This window comes from Heterodontus francisci, chromosome 16 (assembly GCF_036365525.1).
Source record: "Heterodontus francisci isolate sHetFra1 chromosome 16, sHetFra1.hap1, whole genome shotgun sequence".
NCBI lineage: Eukaryota > Metazoa > Chordata > Chondrichthyes > Heterodontiformes > Heterodontidae > Heterodontus > Heterodontus francisci.
In genome coordinates, this window is record NC_090386.1 from 89,876,732 (window position 1) to 89,893,817 (window position 17,086).

General features: G+C 42.7%; 1 protein-coding gene across 3 annotated transcripts in view; it reads left to right on the forward strand.

The window, feature by feature from the left end:
* The window catches only part of tbc1d20 (TBC1 domain family, member 20), a 53,362-nt gene that overhangs the window by 2,562 nt on the left and 33,714 nt on the right, over positions 1-17,086 (forward strand). For 2 of the 3 annotated variants that reach the window (XM_068048617.1, XM_068048619.1), the window contains exons 2-3: positions 7,820-8,008; positions 10,477-10,557. In XM_068048617.1, coding sequence (XP_067904718.1) covers positions 7,820-8,008; positions 10,477-10,557 — 270 coding nt within the window. The remainder of the gene's footprint in view (positions 1-7,819; positions 8,009-10,476; positions 10,558-17,086) is intronic. The other variant, XM_068048618.1, reaches the window with a different exon arrangement.

Sequence of the window (17,086 nt, forward strand, 5' to 3'; positions counted from 1 at the left end):
GAAACTGGAGCACCCGGTGGAAACCCCCACGGTCACAGGGAGAACTTGCAAACTCCACACAGGCAGTACCCAGAACTGAACCCAGGTCGCTGGAGCTGTGAGGCTGCGGTGCTAGCCACTGTGCTGCCCTCCCTTTGTTTATCACATCCAATACTTCACACTCTTCCTCCTTAACTACAATATCTGCGTCGTCCCCCTCTTTTGTGGAGACAGACGCAAATTATTCGTTCAGAACCATACCAATGTCTTCTGCTCCTACACATGGGTTACGTTTTTGGCCTTCTATTGGCCCTACTGTCTTCTTAGTTATCCTCTTAATGTATTGATAAAACATCTTTGGGTTCACCTTGATTTTGCTTGCCAATATTTTTTCATGCCCTCTCTTTGCTTCCCTAATTTCCTTTTAGATTTCACTCCTCCCGGCTTTCTGTAGTATTGAGTTCTTGGTGTCAGACATAAGCTTTCCTTTTCTGCCTTGTCTTACCCTGTAGGCTCCTTAGCATCCAGTTTGGCAAACTGTTGCACCACCCCACTGGAATTGTACCCCTCCAGTGCTGCTGCCACTAGCATCTGGTTGGTGTATGTCCTCCAGCATCTCTAACTAACTATGTCACTTGCAACATGCCACCCTTACAGAATGGATCATAACTGAGATAGATCTTGTTTCTACCTGCCATAACTGATGCATTTTCCAGCATAAAGTTGTATAGTGGATCAGGAGGAAGAGCTGTGTCTGAGATTCGCTAATATGATATTTATAGAATTTGGTGGTTTATGTGACTCAGGATCACACAGTGCGTGTATATTTTGCTTATTTTCTTTCAGATTCGGGATAAGGTTGGTTCATTGTGCCCCAAAACATCACGAATTCACTTTGAACCATTTCAGCTCTCTCAATGTCTGTGAGTTTGCCATAAGTTCATAGAAATTAAAGCGTGGGAGATGAAATTACTATGGGTAACTAGAGCAATATATATTTTGGGTTGGCAAAAATCATTTAGTTCTTTAGCATAAATAAAAGCAGAAAATGACGGAAATACTCAGGAGGTCAGGCTGTGCCTCATCTGTGGAGAGAGAAATGGAGTTAATGTTTCAGGTTAATGACCTTTCTGCTTTGACCTGTTCTTGAAGAAAGGTCGTCAGCCTGCAATGTTAACTGTTTCCAGAGATGCTGACTGACCGGAATATTTCCAGCATTTACTGTGCTTTTTCAGGTTTCCAGCAGTATTAAGTTTCTTTACATAGTGGTTTATGCATGGATGGATGGGCTAGTAGAGAAGAGCAGAAATAGCAATCCACAGTTGGATGTTTTATGGCAGCATCTTACTAACTAGAGAGCTTGGATGTGCAAAGTTATTCTTTCTGAACAACAACATGGTAATTTTTCCAAACTGTGCATGATGTTCCTCAAAAGATTCCATTCTAAATTGCAAACGATTTGTGAAGTTCTTTGGTATACTCTGTCTGCATTTGTTAGACACAGTGCAATACAATGCCTCAAGGGACATCGCAGAAAATTTAGAATCTGTTCAGTATTATTTTTAATTTTTCTACATACTTAAAAATAGAATATTTAGTTCTGCTTCTCAGTCATTGCATGTTGTCAAAATTCTCTCTGGTGTATGAAAACTCGATTTTCTGGTTGATCTTTCTTAGCCTTTTGCTGTCTGAAGTTTGTCATTGTTTCTGCACCTCAGCCAAGATGATGGGTAGGTGGGTGCCTAACTTGCCTGGCTGCCGCCTTAAACTGCGAGGAGAACAGCTGGGTAGTCACTTCCCATGTGAGGTGTCTACCCATAGTGCAGTGTGACTAGGATTGCGAACTTGGTGTCTTTGGAGAGCTGAACAGTCAAGCAGCTTTTTAGAAAGTAATTTTCAAAAGTTTTGCATTAAAAAAAATCCTTGTTACAAATCTAGTGCAGTTTTCTTAATACAGCCGAAAATGGGTTTATCACAAAAGATAATGATTATTTTAATTACACTGTCCAGTCCAACATCTGTGAGTAACCCAATTTTTTTTTAAAAGAAGAAACTGACTTATTTTTTTAAAAACTAATTACATTGGTGTACAGTAGTCTTTTTCTTATTCAATCAGAAAAATATTTAAAAGGTGCCTATTCATGTCCTTGTGTCTTTTTTTTATTTAAAAAAAAGCTTAATTTTAAGAGCTTCTTTGAAGTCAGCAAATGGCACAATTAGCGGAAACTCACCATGATGATTAATTCTAAGTCAAGTAAGGGTGGAGATAGTGGAAGGGCTTGCCATGATCTTCCAATTTTCCCTAAAGAAAGTGCCAGAGGATCGAAAAGTGGTAAATCTGACCTTTTTCAAAACAGGGTGTAGGACATTCCTAGTAACTACAGGCTAGTCAGTTTAATGTCAGTGGTGGGTAAGGTTTTAGAAATGACAAAAATAGGAAACAATTAAGACACTTGGTGAGGTTTGAGTTAATTAAGGAGAGCCAGCACAGATTTGTAAAAGGCAGCTCATGTTTGACTAATCTAATTGAATATTTTGATGAAGTAACAGAGAAGGTTGATGAAGGGAATGCAGTGGATGTTGTCTATATGGATTTTAAGAAGTATTTGACAAAGTACTGCATAAAAGGCTGGTTAACAAAATTGAAGCTCATGGAATGGGAGGGTTAGTGTCAGCTTGGATAGAATACGGGCTTAAGGACAGAAAACGGTGTGTCGTGGTAAATGGTTGTTTTTCAGACTGGAGGATGATAGACAGTGGTGTTCCCAAGGGTCAGTGCCAGGACCACTGCTTTTTGATATATATAAATTACTTGGATATTGGGATACAGAGTAAAATTTCAAAATTTGCCAATGATACCAAACTTGGAGGTGTGGCAAACAGTGAGGATAATACCAATTGACTGCAACAGGACAAAGACAAGCTAGCAGAATGGGCAGACAAGTGGCAGATGGATTTTAATGCAGTGAAGGGTGAGGTGGTGTATTTTGGCAGAAGGGCTATGGAGAGGCAATATAGACTTATTGGCACAGTTCTAAAGAGTGTGCAGGAACAGAGGAGCCTTGTGCATAGATCTTTGAAGGTGGCAGAACACATTGAGAGAGTGGTTAGTAGAGTAAATGGGATCTTGGGCTTCATAAATAGAGGTATTGAGTACAAAAGCAGGGAAGTTATGCTGCACCTTTTAGAAAGCTCCATTAGGCCCCAATTAGAGTATTGAATCCAGTTCTGGTCACCACACTTTAGAAAGGATGTGAGTGGGTGCAGAGGAGATTTTCCAGAATAGTTCCAGGGATGAGGACGTTTAGCGACAAGGTTAGGTCAGAGAAGCTGGGATCGTTCTCCTTAGAGCAAAGGAGGTTGAGGGGAGATCTGTTAGAGATGTACAAGATTATGACAGGTTTAGATAAGGTAGACAAAAGCTGTTCCTGTTAGCTGATGGTGCAAGGACTAAGGGACACAGATTTAAGGTTCTGGACAAGAGATACAGGGATGTGAGGAAGAACTTTTTTACACAGCAAATGGTAATGACGAACTCGCTGCCTACAAAGGTGATGGAAGCAGCGGTGTTCAATGATTTCAAAAGAAAATTGGTTAGGCACTTGAGTGAAATAAACTTGCAGGGCTATGGGGGTAGAGCAGGGTAATGTGACTGATCAGATTGCTCCACGGAGAATTGGCATGGACTCGATGGGCCGAATGGTCTCGTCCTGTGCCATAAACGAATCTGTGACTAATTTGATCCAAGGGCACGGCCAGTTTTACAGGTGGGGCTGGTTTCCAGCCTGATGTTTTAACCATGTGCAAAAGATTAGAATTAGAACATTACAGCGCAGTACAGGCCCTTCGGCCCTCGATGTTGCGCCGACCTGTGAAACCATCTGACCTACACTATTCCATTTTCATCCATATGTCTATCCAATGACCACTTAAATGCCCTTAAAGTTGGCGAGTCTACTACTGTTGCAGGCAGGGCGTTCCACGCCCCTACTACTCTCTGAGTAAAGAAACTACCTCTAACATCTGTCCTATATCTATCACCCCTCAACTTAAAGCTATGTCCCCTCGTGTTTGCCATCACCATCCGAGGAAAAAGACTCTCACTATCCACCCTATCTAACCCTCTGATTATCTTATATGTCTCTATTAAGTCACCTCTCCTCCTCTCCAACGAAAACAACCTCAAGTCCCTCAGCCTTTCCTCGTAAGACCTTCCCTCCATACCAGGCAACATCCTAGTAAATCTCCTCTGCACCCTTTCCAAAGCTTCCACATCCTTCCTATAATGCGGTGACCAGAACTGCACGCAGTACTCCAGGTGCGGCCTCACCAGAGTTTTGTACAGCTGCAGCATGACCTCGTGGCTCCGAAACTCGATCCCCCTACTAATAAAAGCTAACACACCATATTCCTTCTTAACAGCCCTATTAACCTGGGTAGCAACTTTCAGGGATTTATGTACCTGGATACCAAGATCTCTCTGCTCATCTACACTACCAAGAATCTTCCCATTAGCCCAGTACTCTGCATTCCTGTTACTCCTTCCAAAGTGAATCACCTCACACTTTTCCGCATTAAACTCCATTTGCCATCTCTCAGCCCAGCTCTTCAGCCTATCTATGTCCCTCTGTACCCTACAACATCCTTCGGCACTATCCACAACTCCACCAACCTTCGTGTCATCCGCAAATTTACTAACCCACCCTTCTACACCCTCATCCAGGTCATTTATAAAAATGACAAACAGCAGTGGCCCCAAAACAGATCCTTGCGGTACAACACTAGTAACTAAACTCCAGGATGAACATTTGCCATCAACCACCACCCTCTGTCTTCTTTCAGCTAGCCAATTTCTGATCCAAAGCTCTAAATCACCTTCAACCCCATACTTCCGTATTTTCTGCAATAGCCTACCGTGGGGAACCTTATCAAACGCCTTACTGAAATCCATATACACCACATCCACTGCTTTCCCCTCATCCACCTATTTGGTCACCTTCTCGAAAAACTCAATAAGGTATGTGAGGCACGACCTACCCTTCACAAAACCGTGCTGACTATCGCTAATGAACTTATTCTTTTCAAGATGATTATAAATCCTATCTCTTATAACCTTTTCCAACATTTTACCCACAACCGAAGTAAGGCTCACAGGTATATAATTACCAGGGCTGTCTCTACTCCCCTTCTTGAACAAGGGGACGACATTTGCTATCCTCCAGTCTTCCGGCACTATTCCTGTCGACAATGACGACATAAAGATCAAGGACAAAGGCTCTGCAATCTCCTCCCTGGCTTCCCAGAGAATCCTAGGATAAATCCCATCTGGCCCAGGGGACTTATCTATTTTCACACTTTCCAAAATTGCTAACACCTCCTCCTTGTGAACCTCAATCCCATCTAGCCTCGTAGTCTGAATCTCAGTATTCTCCTCGACAACATTTTCTTTCTCTATTGTAAATACTGACGAAAAATATTCATTTAACGCTTCCCCTATCTCCTCTGATTCTGATTGTGGAAACGTGATTTGCGTCGGACATAATTTGCGTTTGAAATTCTTCAATCTTGTGTGCTGGTTTGCCCAATTTTGGGTGAATTCCAGCACAACCTAGTGAAAACTCAAAGCCCTTGTGTTTGAAAATCAAAGAAAAGACTGAACCAGAAAGATTTTGTATTTCTGAAGTGTTGCTGCAACAATATCAACCTGATTTTTGTTTTACTTGATTTTGTCTTGGCATGTAGTTTACATAGAATCATAGAATGTTAACATAGATGCTTTGCATCTGTTCAGGTGTTTTCTCTGAGCCACCTTGTCCAATCACTATATACTGCACTTTTCCTCTATCCTTTACTATTCATTTTCAAATAGCTATCTAGTTCCATTTTAGTTGAATTTTTGAACTCTGTTTCAATAACAGTCTCTTTGTGGTTCTCGTTTTAAATTTTTTTGCCTTTTGGTACAGTATTGCTCTTTATTTACCGATCATGCCCCCCTAATTCTCTTCCTCCTTGAGTGCAAAAAGTCCTAACTTTGTGTCTTTTTATAATCCTTCATCCCTGATAACATTCTAACGTTTGTGTCTGTCAGCACAATTTCTTTTAGAAGGTATGAACGTTTCCTTGTGGTTACTCAGTACATACTAGAATGCCTTTTAAATTTAAATCACCATGACCAGAGTGATATAGTGCATTAACAACGACTATCTTTAATGTAATCAAATGTCCCACAGATTTTCACAGGCAAAACCAGATGCTGAACAGGGTGGGGAAGTGGCTGGAAGTACAGTCAATGGGATAGGTTTACAGAGAGAGGTCCTGAGCGTGAAGCCAAGTTGATTGAAGACTCTACCATTGAATGCAGCACAGAAAAGGAGGGGAGTCTGTTAAGGAGGTCATTGTTGGAAGAGTAGTTTGTGTGTGTTGATGCATAGGGCTGGAGCAAATTAGAGAGGTAGGGAGGGACAAGATCATGAAGAGATTTATAAGCGAGGATTTTGAATTTGAGGGTTTGGGGTAACAATGGAGATTGTGAGGGGCATGGGTAATAGGGGAGCAGATCTTACTGCAGGACAGGCTGAAGACAGCAGAGGTTGGAGTTTATGCAACATGAAACTTGGGTGTCTGGGAAGGAAAGCTTTGCAGAAGTCTAATCATGGAGGTGTGAATAAGGGTGATGTAAAGATGGATCAGGTGATGTTGAGAGGTGGAAATTCAGTCTTATCAGAAGCCAAACAATGTTTTGGTCTTCTAGAAAGTTCTGGCTTCGACAAAATTTCATGTCAGTCAAGCAGTCACACAGCATAATATAGTTGTGGAGTTGAGGGTGAGGCAGAGAAGTACAGGTGGGTGTTACGAGAATACATGTCGAAATTGAATCCGTGCCCTCAGTTGATATTGTGGAGGGTAATCATGTAGATGAATAGGAGGAGGCCATAGATAGTATCTTGAGCTACTCCAAGGTGAAGAGAAGCCAATGCAAGAGATGTGCTGGCTTCATTAGGACCAAGGAAGCAAATTTGTAAAACTACCCCTTTGATTTTAACCTGAACTTCTAACCTGCAATGACATTAAATAGTCTGTCATTTGCACTGACCGAGTCGCCCAGAAACTGCTGGTGTGGGAGATGGAAAAGCTAAAATTGGTTCTCCTTAAATTGGGAATTAGGGCACACTGTAGAGGCAGTTTTATATTAAATTTTGTGCAGTGGTATCTTACCTGGCAGTAAAGCAGAAAAGTAATCTGACACTGATTTGTGGTGAATTTTCCAGCCGACACACTGCTAGTTATATTTTACGACCCTGAAAAGCTCATACTTAGAGCTAGTGGCAGGCAGATGTTTTAATGTATTAAATAGAATTCTGTTTTATTTACCAGAGGAGTAAGGAAAGTCTAGAGAAGCTACTTTTTGTTCAAAGTAATCATTCTTATTTGTGGGGGAGGAAGAAGGGAATTGAGCTTGCTGTTTACAAATAAAAAACACTAACTCTGTGAAAGCTGCCAGGTTGGTGGTATTTTCTCTGCTATTCCAGTGATGTTAGTTGTGGGTAGTGGTTGTCTCCATCCTCGAGTGGATCTGTTCATTTCAATGGGGTTTAGCATGTGTGGTTGTAGGTATTTTTGTTATACATATTGAAATGATTGATCTGGGGGTAGTCGAACCTATTGATGCTGTATCATACAACATGGTGAAATTCTGACTTCAAACATGCTGTAAAGATCCAATTATTTCTCTGCAAGGGAAATTGAAGAGGAAATCAGAATTTGAACAAGATGCACAGAATGCTGAAAAGAAAAAATACATTTTAATTAATCATGATGTAACATAATTTGTATTTCCCAGCAGATAATGAATCAAAAAGAAAAAGAAAGATAGCAGAAATCTTCCAGGCCTTAAGTAGCTCTCCAGTGGATGTGGCTGCACTGAGGAGAATGGCAATCAGTGAAGGTGGTCTTCTCACCAATGAAATCCGCTGCAAAGTGTGGCCAAAGCTACTTAATATAAACACACATGATCTAACACCCAAACCAGGTACTACTTGCATTCAGTGTATTTGGTCAGAATCCAGTACTGTGTTGTCTTGGGCTGTTGTTGTAACAGTAAAGATCCTAAAGATTAAAGCTCACGCGGGCTTGAAATTAAGGCCACAGGACAATTAGTTGTGGTGGTCACAAGCTTAGAGAAAACCACTAATTGAGAATTGGTTTCAAATGAAACTTACATCTTTTATGAAACATTTATTGAGGCACTTTGTCCTTGAAAACCACCCCGCTCCATCTCCAACCACACTTTCCTCTCTAAAGTCCTTGAATATGCTGCCGCCTCCCAAATCTATGCCCATCTTTCCCACAACTCCATGTTTGAACCATTCTAATCAGGTGTTCAACCCTGCCCCAGCACAGAAACACAAATGGCATCCTCTGTGAATGTGATAAACTATCCCTCTTCATTGTTCTTAACCTTTCTGGAGTCTTTGATACAGTTGACTACACCAGCCTCTCCCTATGCATTTCCTCATTTCTCCAGTTGAATGGAGATTGCTCTCTTGTCTGCTTCCATTCTTACCTATGCAGCCACACCCAGAGAATCTTCTGCACTGTTGCTTTACCCCTCACATTACCTGAAAATACGTCACTTTTCACGTAAGCTGACAACACTCTGCTCTATCTCCCCACTACCTCTTTTGACCAACTGCCTCTGACATCCAGTATTCAATGAGCAGAAATTTATTCCAATTATATCATGAGAAGATCAATGCCATTATTCATAGCCTATACCACAAACTCTGTCCCTAAACACTGACTCCATCCTTCTCCATGGCTACTGCCTCTGGTTGAACTCGACTCTGTGCAGCCTGTGTCCTGTTTGACCCTGAGCTGAGCTTTTGACCCCATATCCCCTCCATCGCAACTACCACCTGTTTCCACTTCTGTGATATCACCATCACTGCCCTACTTCCCCTCCCATTTCTTATCCTTGTGTGAAAATACCTCCATAACCTCTCTCTCACAGCCCCCTTCTCTACGCACACATCTCTGTAACCTACTCCAGCCCTACAACCCTCTGAAAACTCTGCATTCCTCCAATTCTGACCTCTTGGCCCAATTTCCTTTGTCCACGATTGGCGGCTGTGCCCTCAGCTGGTTAGGCCCTAAGCTCTTGAATTCTCTCCTTCTACCTCTCTTTTTAGACAGTCTTCAAAACCCATGCCAAACGTTTTGTTAAGTATCCTAATATCTCCTTATGTGGCTAGGTGTCAAGGTTTGTCTGATGACGTTCCTGTGAAGTGCCTTGGGGCATTATACTACATTATAACTACTATATAAATGCAAGTTATAGTTTAAAAATCTTGCGTTATACGCTTGCTGCCTAGGTGGGAACTGCAGCAGTTAGAATGTATTCCGTAGTCCATTGGATCATAACGCTTCCTGTGTTCAGTTGTCTTCTGCAGAATGTACAATGAATACACAATTGCCAAATGTCTAGTTTGAACTTCAGAAATATGCCTTATTCTAACTTACTTTGTGCTATTTCTTGATGGAGCAGACAGCATTTTCACATTGTTGTCTGCTAAGAGCAGCTCACATTTTTCTTCATTCCACCATCTTCTGAAGTCGCTGACTCCTGGTGGGATATGGTTTCATGGGTGCTGTTCACCTATGGCTATTTTTGTGCAAAGTTAAGGAAGCTGGATCCTATTTTCGACCAACATCCACACTTTCTAGTATGTGTTAAGAAAAAAATTAACTTGCATTACTACATGGTGCCTTTCACATCCTCGGGACACCCTAAATGCTTACAGTCAATGAATTACTTCTGAAGTATAGTCACTCGCTTTGTAAACAAATATAATGAATTTTCACATAGCAAGTTCCCATCAACAGTAATGAGACGAATTATCAGTTGATCTGTTTTTAGTGGTGCTGATTGAAGGATAAGTATTGGCCAGATCACTGGAAAATCTCCCCAACTGCACATTGAATAATGTCATAGGATCTTTTCAGTCCACCTGCAAGTGCAGTTAGGGTCTCAGTTTCACATCTCATCCAAAAGGCAGTACCTCCACCAATGCAGCAATCTCAATACTGCACTGGTGTCAGCTTAGCCTGTGTGCTTGAAACCATGACCTTCTGAGATGACAGCAGTATTACTGCACCTAAACCTGGCACTTTATTGAGCAGTGATGCGTTTTTTTAATATGCAAATCCATACAGGACATTGCATTTACCATCTGAATTGATGTTGTCTTGTACACCTTAAGTTAATTATTGCTATATCTTTTGTTAAGGCATTTAATGCCTGAGTGATGGAACGTGAGAAATATGGGTGATTTTAACACAAGATGTTGGAAAGGATCTAATGCATCTGTTCTGTGGATTTTGGATTGTGCTTTGCAATATAATTTAATTACTTTTGTGTATCCCTAGAGCGCCTGGCTGGCTGGTGTATTAATTGTGCAACATGTAAATTAAACAGTATTTACTTCACCTTCGTAACAGGGCCAGAACTCCGACAGAACAATAAAGACTATCAACAGGTGTTACTGGATGTCCAGCGATCGTTGCGACGCTTTCCACCTGGTAAGTCACCCTAGTTCAAATGACTGCTGATGCAAAATATATTATTTACTTCTTAACAACTGGTTTATACATATCTTTTTTCCATTAATACAATAATGGACAGCAGTTTTCAAGCATGTCTCCATGGAAATAAAAGCAAAATACTGCGGATGCTGGAAATCTGAAATAAAAACAAGAAATGCTGGAACCACTCAGCAGTTGCCATTTCAACACTCTTCCCCTCCCCCCCCCCACCCTGCTCTCATGCTCACATCTCTGTCCTGGGCTTGCTGCAGTGTTCCACTGAACATCAACGCAAGCTCAAGGAACAGCATCTCATTTTCCGATTAGGCACACTACAGCCTGCCGGACTGAACATTTGAGTTCAATAATTTCAGAGCATGACGGGGCCCCCCATTTTACTTTTATTTTTAGTTATTTTTTTTCTTTTTTACATTTTTTACAACTTTTTTTCCTTTTGTTCATTTTATTGTAGTTTGTTCAGTTTGCTTACCCACTGTTTTTTTGCTGCTGTTCAATCTTCAGTTCGTTAACACCATATCTGTACTAATGCTTTGTCTTTCAACACACCATTAACATATTGTTTGCCTTTGCTCCATGACCTCTTGGTCAGCTATGTGGCCTTGTCCAATCTACACCTTCTCCTTTGTTATCTCTTGCCCCACCCCCGGCTCACTTGTTTATAACCTTTGACATTTCTAATACTTGCCAGTTCTGAAGAAGGGTCACTGACCCGAAACGTTAACTCTGCTTCTCTTTCCACAGATGCTGCCAGACCTGCTGAGTGGTTCCAGCATTTCTTGTTTTTATGTCTCCATGGAAGTTGGGGCCATGCCTTATGGAAGGGAGAAAGATGTGTTATACAGATTAACTGGTCATTAATCTCACAGACACAGACTGTGTGCATAGAAACTTTATGTTGCCTATGTAATGGTTATTACATTTCAGAGTAACTCATTGTATTTGGAATTGTTTTGATGGGATTCTGAGAACATAAGAAATAGAAGCAGGAGTAGGCCATTTGGCCTCTCGAGCCTGTTCTGCCATTCAACTAGATCATGCTGATCTTGCACTTCAGAGGTGTCCAACCTTTTTGCGTGGGGGGCCACATTACAATTTTTGTCCCACAAAGGGAGCTGGTGAGAAAATTTCGGAAAGACGAATGTATTAAAAATTTATCTTGCTATTAAACTAAACAACAATGTGCATTTTTGTGAGGAATCTTTAAATGAGGAGACTAATTTATTGACTTACTTTCTCATCACAATGTTGAACACTGGTTTAATGACATACCTGGCATTGTTTTTGCTTGCAATCTCTGACCGCGCACTTGATGCAGAGATGTGGAGTATTCCAGATAGATATCCATCTGTTGTGAGTGATCTTGACCTATTTCTGTCCCCCCTTCCCTTTTTTGTCTGTCTCCCCCTCACCCACCACCCCCATCTATTTCTATCTTTCCCCCGCTCTCTCTCTCTCTCTCTCTCTTCCGCTCCCCCTCCTCTCCCCGCTCGCTCCCAGCTCCTCCCCCCACTCTCTGCTCAGCAACCCGCCCGGATCTCCACTCTCCCTCCTCTGCTGTCAGCTTTCCCCCCCCCCAGCCCCGCAACACAGCGGGCTATCCTCTCTTCCCTAACACCCTGCTCTCCGCACTCACCATAAATGCACATAATCGAGGCAAGCTGTGAATGCGGCTACTCCGCTAGGCTCAGCCATGTTGTGTAGGAGCGGGGTCCTCACCTATAGCTGTCCATCAAGGTGCCTGACATTCTGGCAGTTTACATCTGCAGGTTGGATGGAAACCTTTGGAGGGCTGGAGTGTGGTCTATATGTTGGACAATCATTACCATTAACATACTATTTACCTTTGCCCCATGACCTTCTGGTCAGTTATTCTCTGTGACCCTGTCCTATCAACACCTTGCCATTTGTTATTTCTTGCCCCACGCCCGCTTAAAACCTATTACATTTCTAACCTTAGCCAGTTTGATGAAGGTCACTGACCTGAAAAGTTAACTCTGCTTCTCTCTGCACAGATGCTGCCAGACCCGCTGAGTATTTCCAACATTTCTTGTTTTTATTTTAGATTTCCAGCATCTGCAGCATTTTGCTTTTATTATTATGTTGGACAATCACGTTCTGTCTCAAGGCCATTTTCCTGCACTATCCCTTGATATCATTAACATCTAGATCTATTGATCTCTGTCTTGAATATACTCAATGGTTGAGCCTCCATAGGCCTTTGGGTTAGAGAATTCCAAAGACTCACCACCCTCTGAATAAAGAAATTCCTCCTCATCTCAGTCCTAAGTGGCCGGCCTCTTATTCTGAGACTGTGTCCCCTGGTTCTATACATTTCAGCCAAGGGAAACATCCTTCCCGCATCTACCCTGTCGAGTCCTGTAAGAATTTTGTATGCCTCAATGAAATCACCCCTCATTCTTCTGAACTCTAGAGAATGCAGGCCCAATCTCCTCAATCGCTCCTCATAGGAAAATCGCCTATCCCAGGGATCAATCCAGTGAACCTTTGTTGCACTTTCTCTGTGGAAAGTATATCCTTCCTTGGGTAAGGAGACCATAACTGTACACTATACTCCAGATGCAGTCTCACCAAGGCTCTATACAATTGATGCAAGACTTCTTTACTCCTGTACTCAAATCCTCTTACAATAAAGGCCAATATAACATTTGCCTTCCTAATTGCTTGCTGCACCTGCATGTTAGCTTTCAGTGACTTGTGAGTAAGGATATCCAGGACCCTTTGGACGACAACACTTCCCAATCTCTCACCATTTAAGAAATACTCTGTATTTCTGTTTTTCCTACATTATATTCCATCTGCCATGTTCTTGCTCAGTCACTTAGCCTGTTTAAGTCCCCTTGAAGCATTTTTGCATCCTCCTCACAACTCACATTCCCACCTAGTTTTGCATCATCAGCAAACTTGGAAATATTGCATTTGGTCCTCACATCCAAATCATTGATTATAGATTGTGAATAGCTGGGGCCCAAGCACTGATCCTTGCGGTACACCACTAGTCACAGTCTGCCAACCTGAGAATAACCCATTTATTCCTATTCTCTGTTTTCTGTCCGCTAACCAGTTCTCAATCCATGCCAGTATATTGCCCCTAATCCCATGTGCTCTGATTTTGCTTACTAACTAAGATTGGTAAAGTGTTAACTAATGTAAAAAATTTTTACAGTGAAAGCAGCAATGGTTATAGTGACATCTCAGAGTAGAGGGAGATTATCCTTTTTAATTTTGTTTTTCACCACTGCTTACAAGGATATCATGATTTCCTTTGACTCCTTAAGAGTGATTAATCAAGCGTGATTTTGGAGATGCAGCATATTCTAGCACTACTCCGGTATGGCATTAGTACCAGAATGTGTGTTTTCTGTCTCCTCATCCCTCCCCGCTCTACCAGAAGTACAGTTCTGGCTTCAGATGTAAAGAACCGACAGTCATAGCAAGCAAAGACAGCTGCATGTTTCAGGACGGTCTAATCATAGAGCCTGAGCATGAATGGTCACATCAAATAACCACCAGTACTTTGTTTACCAGCCTCTGTTCCTCTTGTCATCAGATGTTTTGGAGAGAGTGATTATGATCCTGTGAAACTGAAATTTTTCTCCATGGCCAAAAATCTTGCATACCTGTCAAGGGATATGGGGATAGTGCGGGAATATGGCGTTGAGGTAGATGATCAGCCATGATCCAGAATGGCGGAGCACGCTCGAAGGGCTGAACGGCCTACTCCTGCTCCTATGTTCTTATGTTCATAGGAGACTAAAACCTTCAATTCGATTTTGTTTTTGGCCATGAAAAATGCCTGTTAATCTGCATCAGGTATTCTGGGAAAGCTTACTCTGGGCTAACAGTATACCCATTTGTTGTTTTTGCATTACCTATAAGATTCCCACGATATGCTCATGCTGCGTTAAGCTAATCAGAGACTTCTGTAATACACCAACCTACCAAATGTTCACATTCATAGTAATTAGCAGAACCAAGTGGGAACAGAGTTGTTGAAGTCAGCCCATAGGACATACACAAAAGCATGCTGTTGGCGACTTCTAGTGCTGTTTGGAGTCAGACCAGGTCATTGAGTTAATGTGCTAGTGATACTGTTTCTAATAATACATAGTGTATTATATGCAATGACACTTATAAAACATTGCAGCATCCGACTTAGGAGCAACAAGATTGGAGATCTGATAAAAACAAAGGTAACATGATTTTAGGGGGAGGCAGTGGCGTAGTGATAATGTCACGACTAGTAATCCAGATGCCGAAGCTAATGCTCTGGGGACTGGGTTCAAATCCCACCGCGCAGATGGTGAAATTGAATTCAATTATTAAAACTGGAATTAAAAGCTAGTCAAATGGTGAGCATGAAACCATTGTCAATTGTTCACTAATATCCTTCAGGGAAGGCAATCTGCCGTCCTTGCCTGGTCTGGCCTGCATGTGACTCCAGACCCACAGCAATGTGGTTGACTCTTAACTACCCCCTGAAATGGCCTAGCAAGCCACTCAATTGTACTAAAACTGCTCCAAAGTGTAAGAAAAGGAATGAAACCAGAGGTACCACCAAGCACGAACTAGGCACGGGAAACGACAATGGCAAATCCAGCCCTGTTGACATGCAAAGTCCTCAGCCTGACATAGTCATACTCACGGAATCATGTCTTAACACAATGTCCCTGACACCATCATCACCGTCCCACCGGTAGGACAGACCCACTAGAGGTGGGGGCATGCTGGCATACAGTTGGGAGGGAGTTGCCTTGGGAGTCCTCAACATTGACTCTGGACCCCATGAAGTCTCATGGCATCAGGTTAAACATGGGCAAGGAAATGGCCTGCTCATTACCACCTACCATGTTGAAGATCAACTGGAAGAAGCACTAAGGGTAGCAAGTGCACAGAATGTACTCTTGGTGGGGGACTTCAATGTCCATCACCAAGAGTGCCTTGGTAGCACCACTACTGACTGAGCTGGTTGAGTCAGGTGGTGAGGGAACCATATGAACATACGAATTAGGAGCAGGAGTAGGCCACTCAGCCCTTCGAGCCTTCTCCACTATTCAATAGGTTCATGGCTGAACTGATTATTCCACATGTCTACCTACCCCTGATAACATTTCACCCCCTTGCTTATCAAGAATCTACCTCTGCCTTTAAAATATTCAGACTCTGCTTCCACCACCTTTTGAGGAAGAGAATTCCAAAGACTCACCACCCTCCTGAGAGAAAAAACTTCTCATCTCTGTTTGAAATGGGCGACCCCTTATTTTTAAACAGTGACCCTGGAGTATTGTCAGGGCCCATAGCCTTTGTAGTATCCAATGCATTCAGTCGTTTCTTGATATCACGCGGAGTGAATCAAATCGGCTGAAGTCTGGCATCTGTAATCCTGGGGACCTCGGGAGGAAGCCGAGATGGATCATCGACTCAGCACTTCTGGCTGAAGATTGTTACAAATGCTTCAGCCTTATCTTTGGCACTGATGTGCTGGGCTCCCCCATCATTGAGGATGGGGATATTTGTGGAGCCACCTCTAGTTAGTTGTTTAATTGTCCACCACCATTCATGGCTGGATGTGGCAGGACTGCAGAGCTTAGATCTGATCCGTTGGTTATGGGATCGCTTAACTCTGTCTACCGCATGCTGCTTACGCAGTTTGGCATGCAAGTAGTCCTGTGTTGTAGCTGCACCAGGTTGACACCTCATTTTGAGGTATGCTTGCTGCTGCTCCTGGCATGCCCTCCTGCATTCTTCATTGAACCAGGGTTGGTCTCCTGGCTTGATGGTAATGGTAGAGTAGGGTATATGCTGGGTCATGAGATTACAGATTGTGGTTGAGTACAATTCTGCTGCTGCTGATGGTCCACAGCACCTCATGGATGCCCAATTTTACATTGCTAGATCTGTTCGAAATCTATCCCATTTAGCACGATGATAGTGCCACACAACACGATGGATGGTATCCTCAATGTGACGACGGGACTTTGTCTCCAGAAGGACTGTGTGCTGGTCACTCCTACCAATGTTGTCATGGACAGATGCATCTGTGGCAGGCAGATTGGTGAGGATGAGGTCAAGTATGTTTTTCCCTCTTGTTGGTTCCACCACCTGCCGCATATCCAGTCTAGCAGCTATGTCCTTTAGGGCTCAGTCATTAGTGGTGCTACCGAGTCACTCTTGGTGATGGACATTGAAATCCCTCACTCAGAGTACATTTTGTGCCCTTGCCACCCTCCGTGCTTCCTCCATGGTGATCAACATGGAGGAGTACTGATTCATCAGCTGAGGGAGGGTGGTAGGTGGTAATCAGCTTGAGGTTTACTTGCCCATGTTTGGCCTGATGCCATGAGACTTAATGAGGTCTGGAGTTGATGTTGAGGACTCCCAGGGCACCTCCCTCCTGACTATACCACTGTGCCGCCACCTCTGCTGGGTCTGTCCTGCCAGTGGGACAGGACATATCCGGGGATGTTGATGACAGTGTTTGGTACAT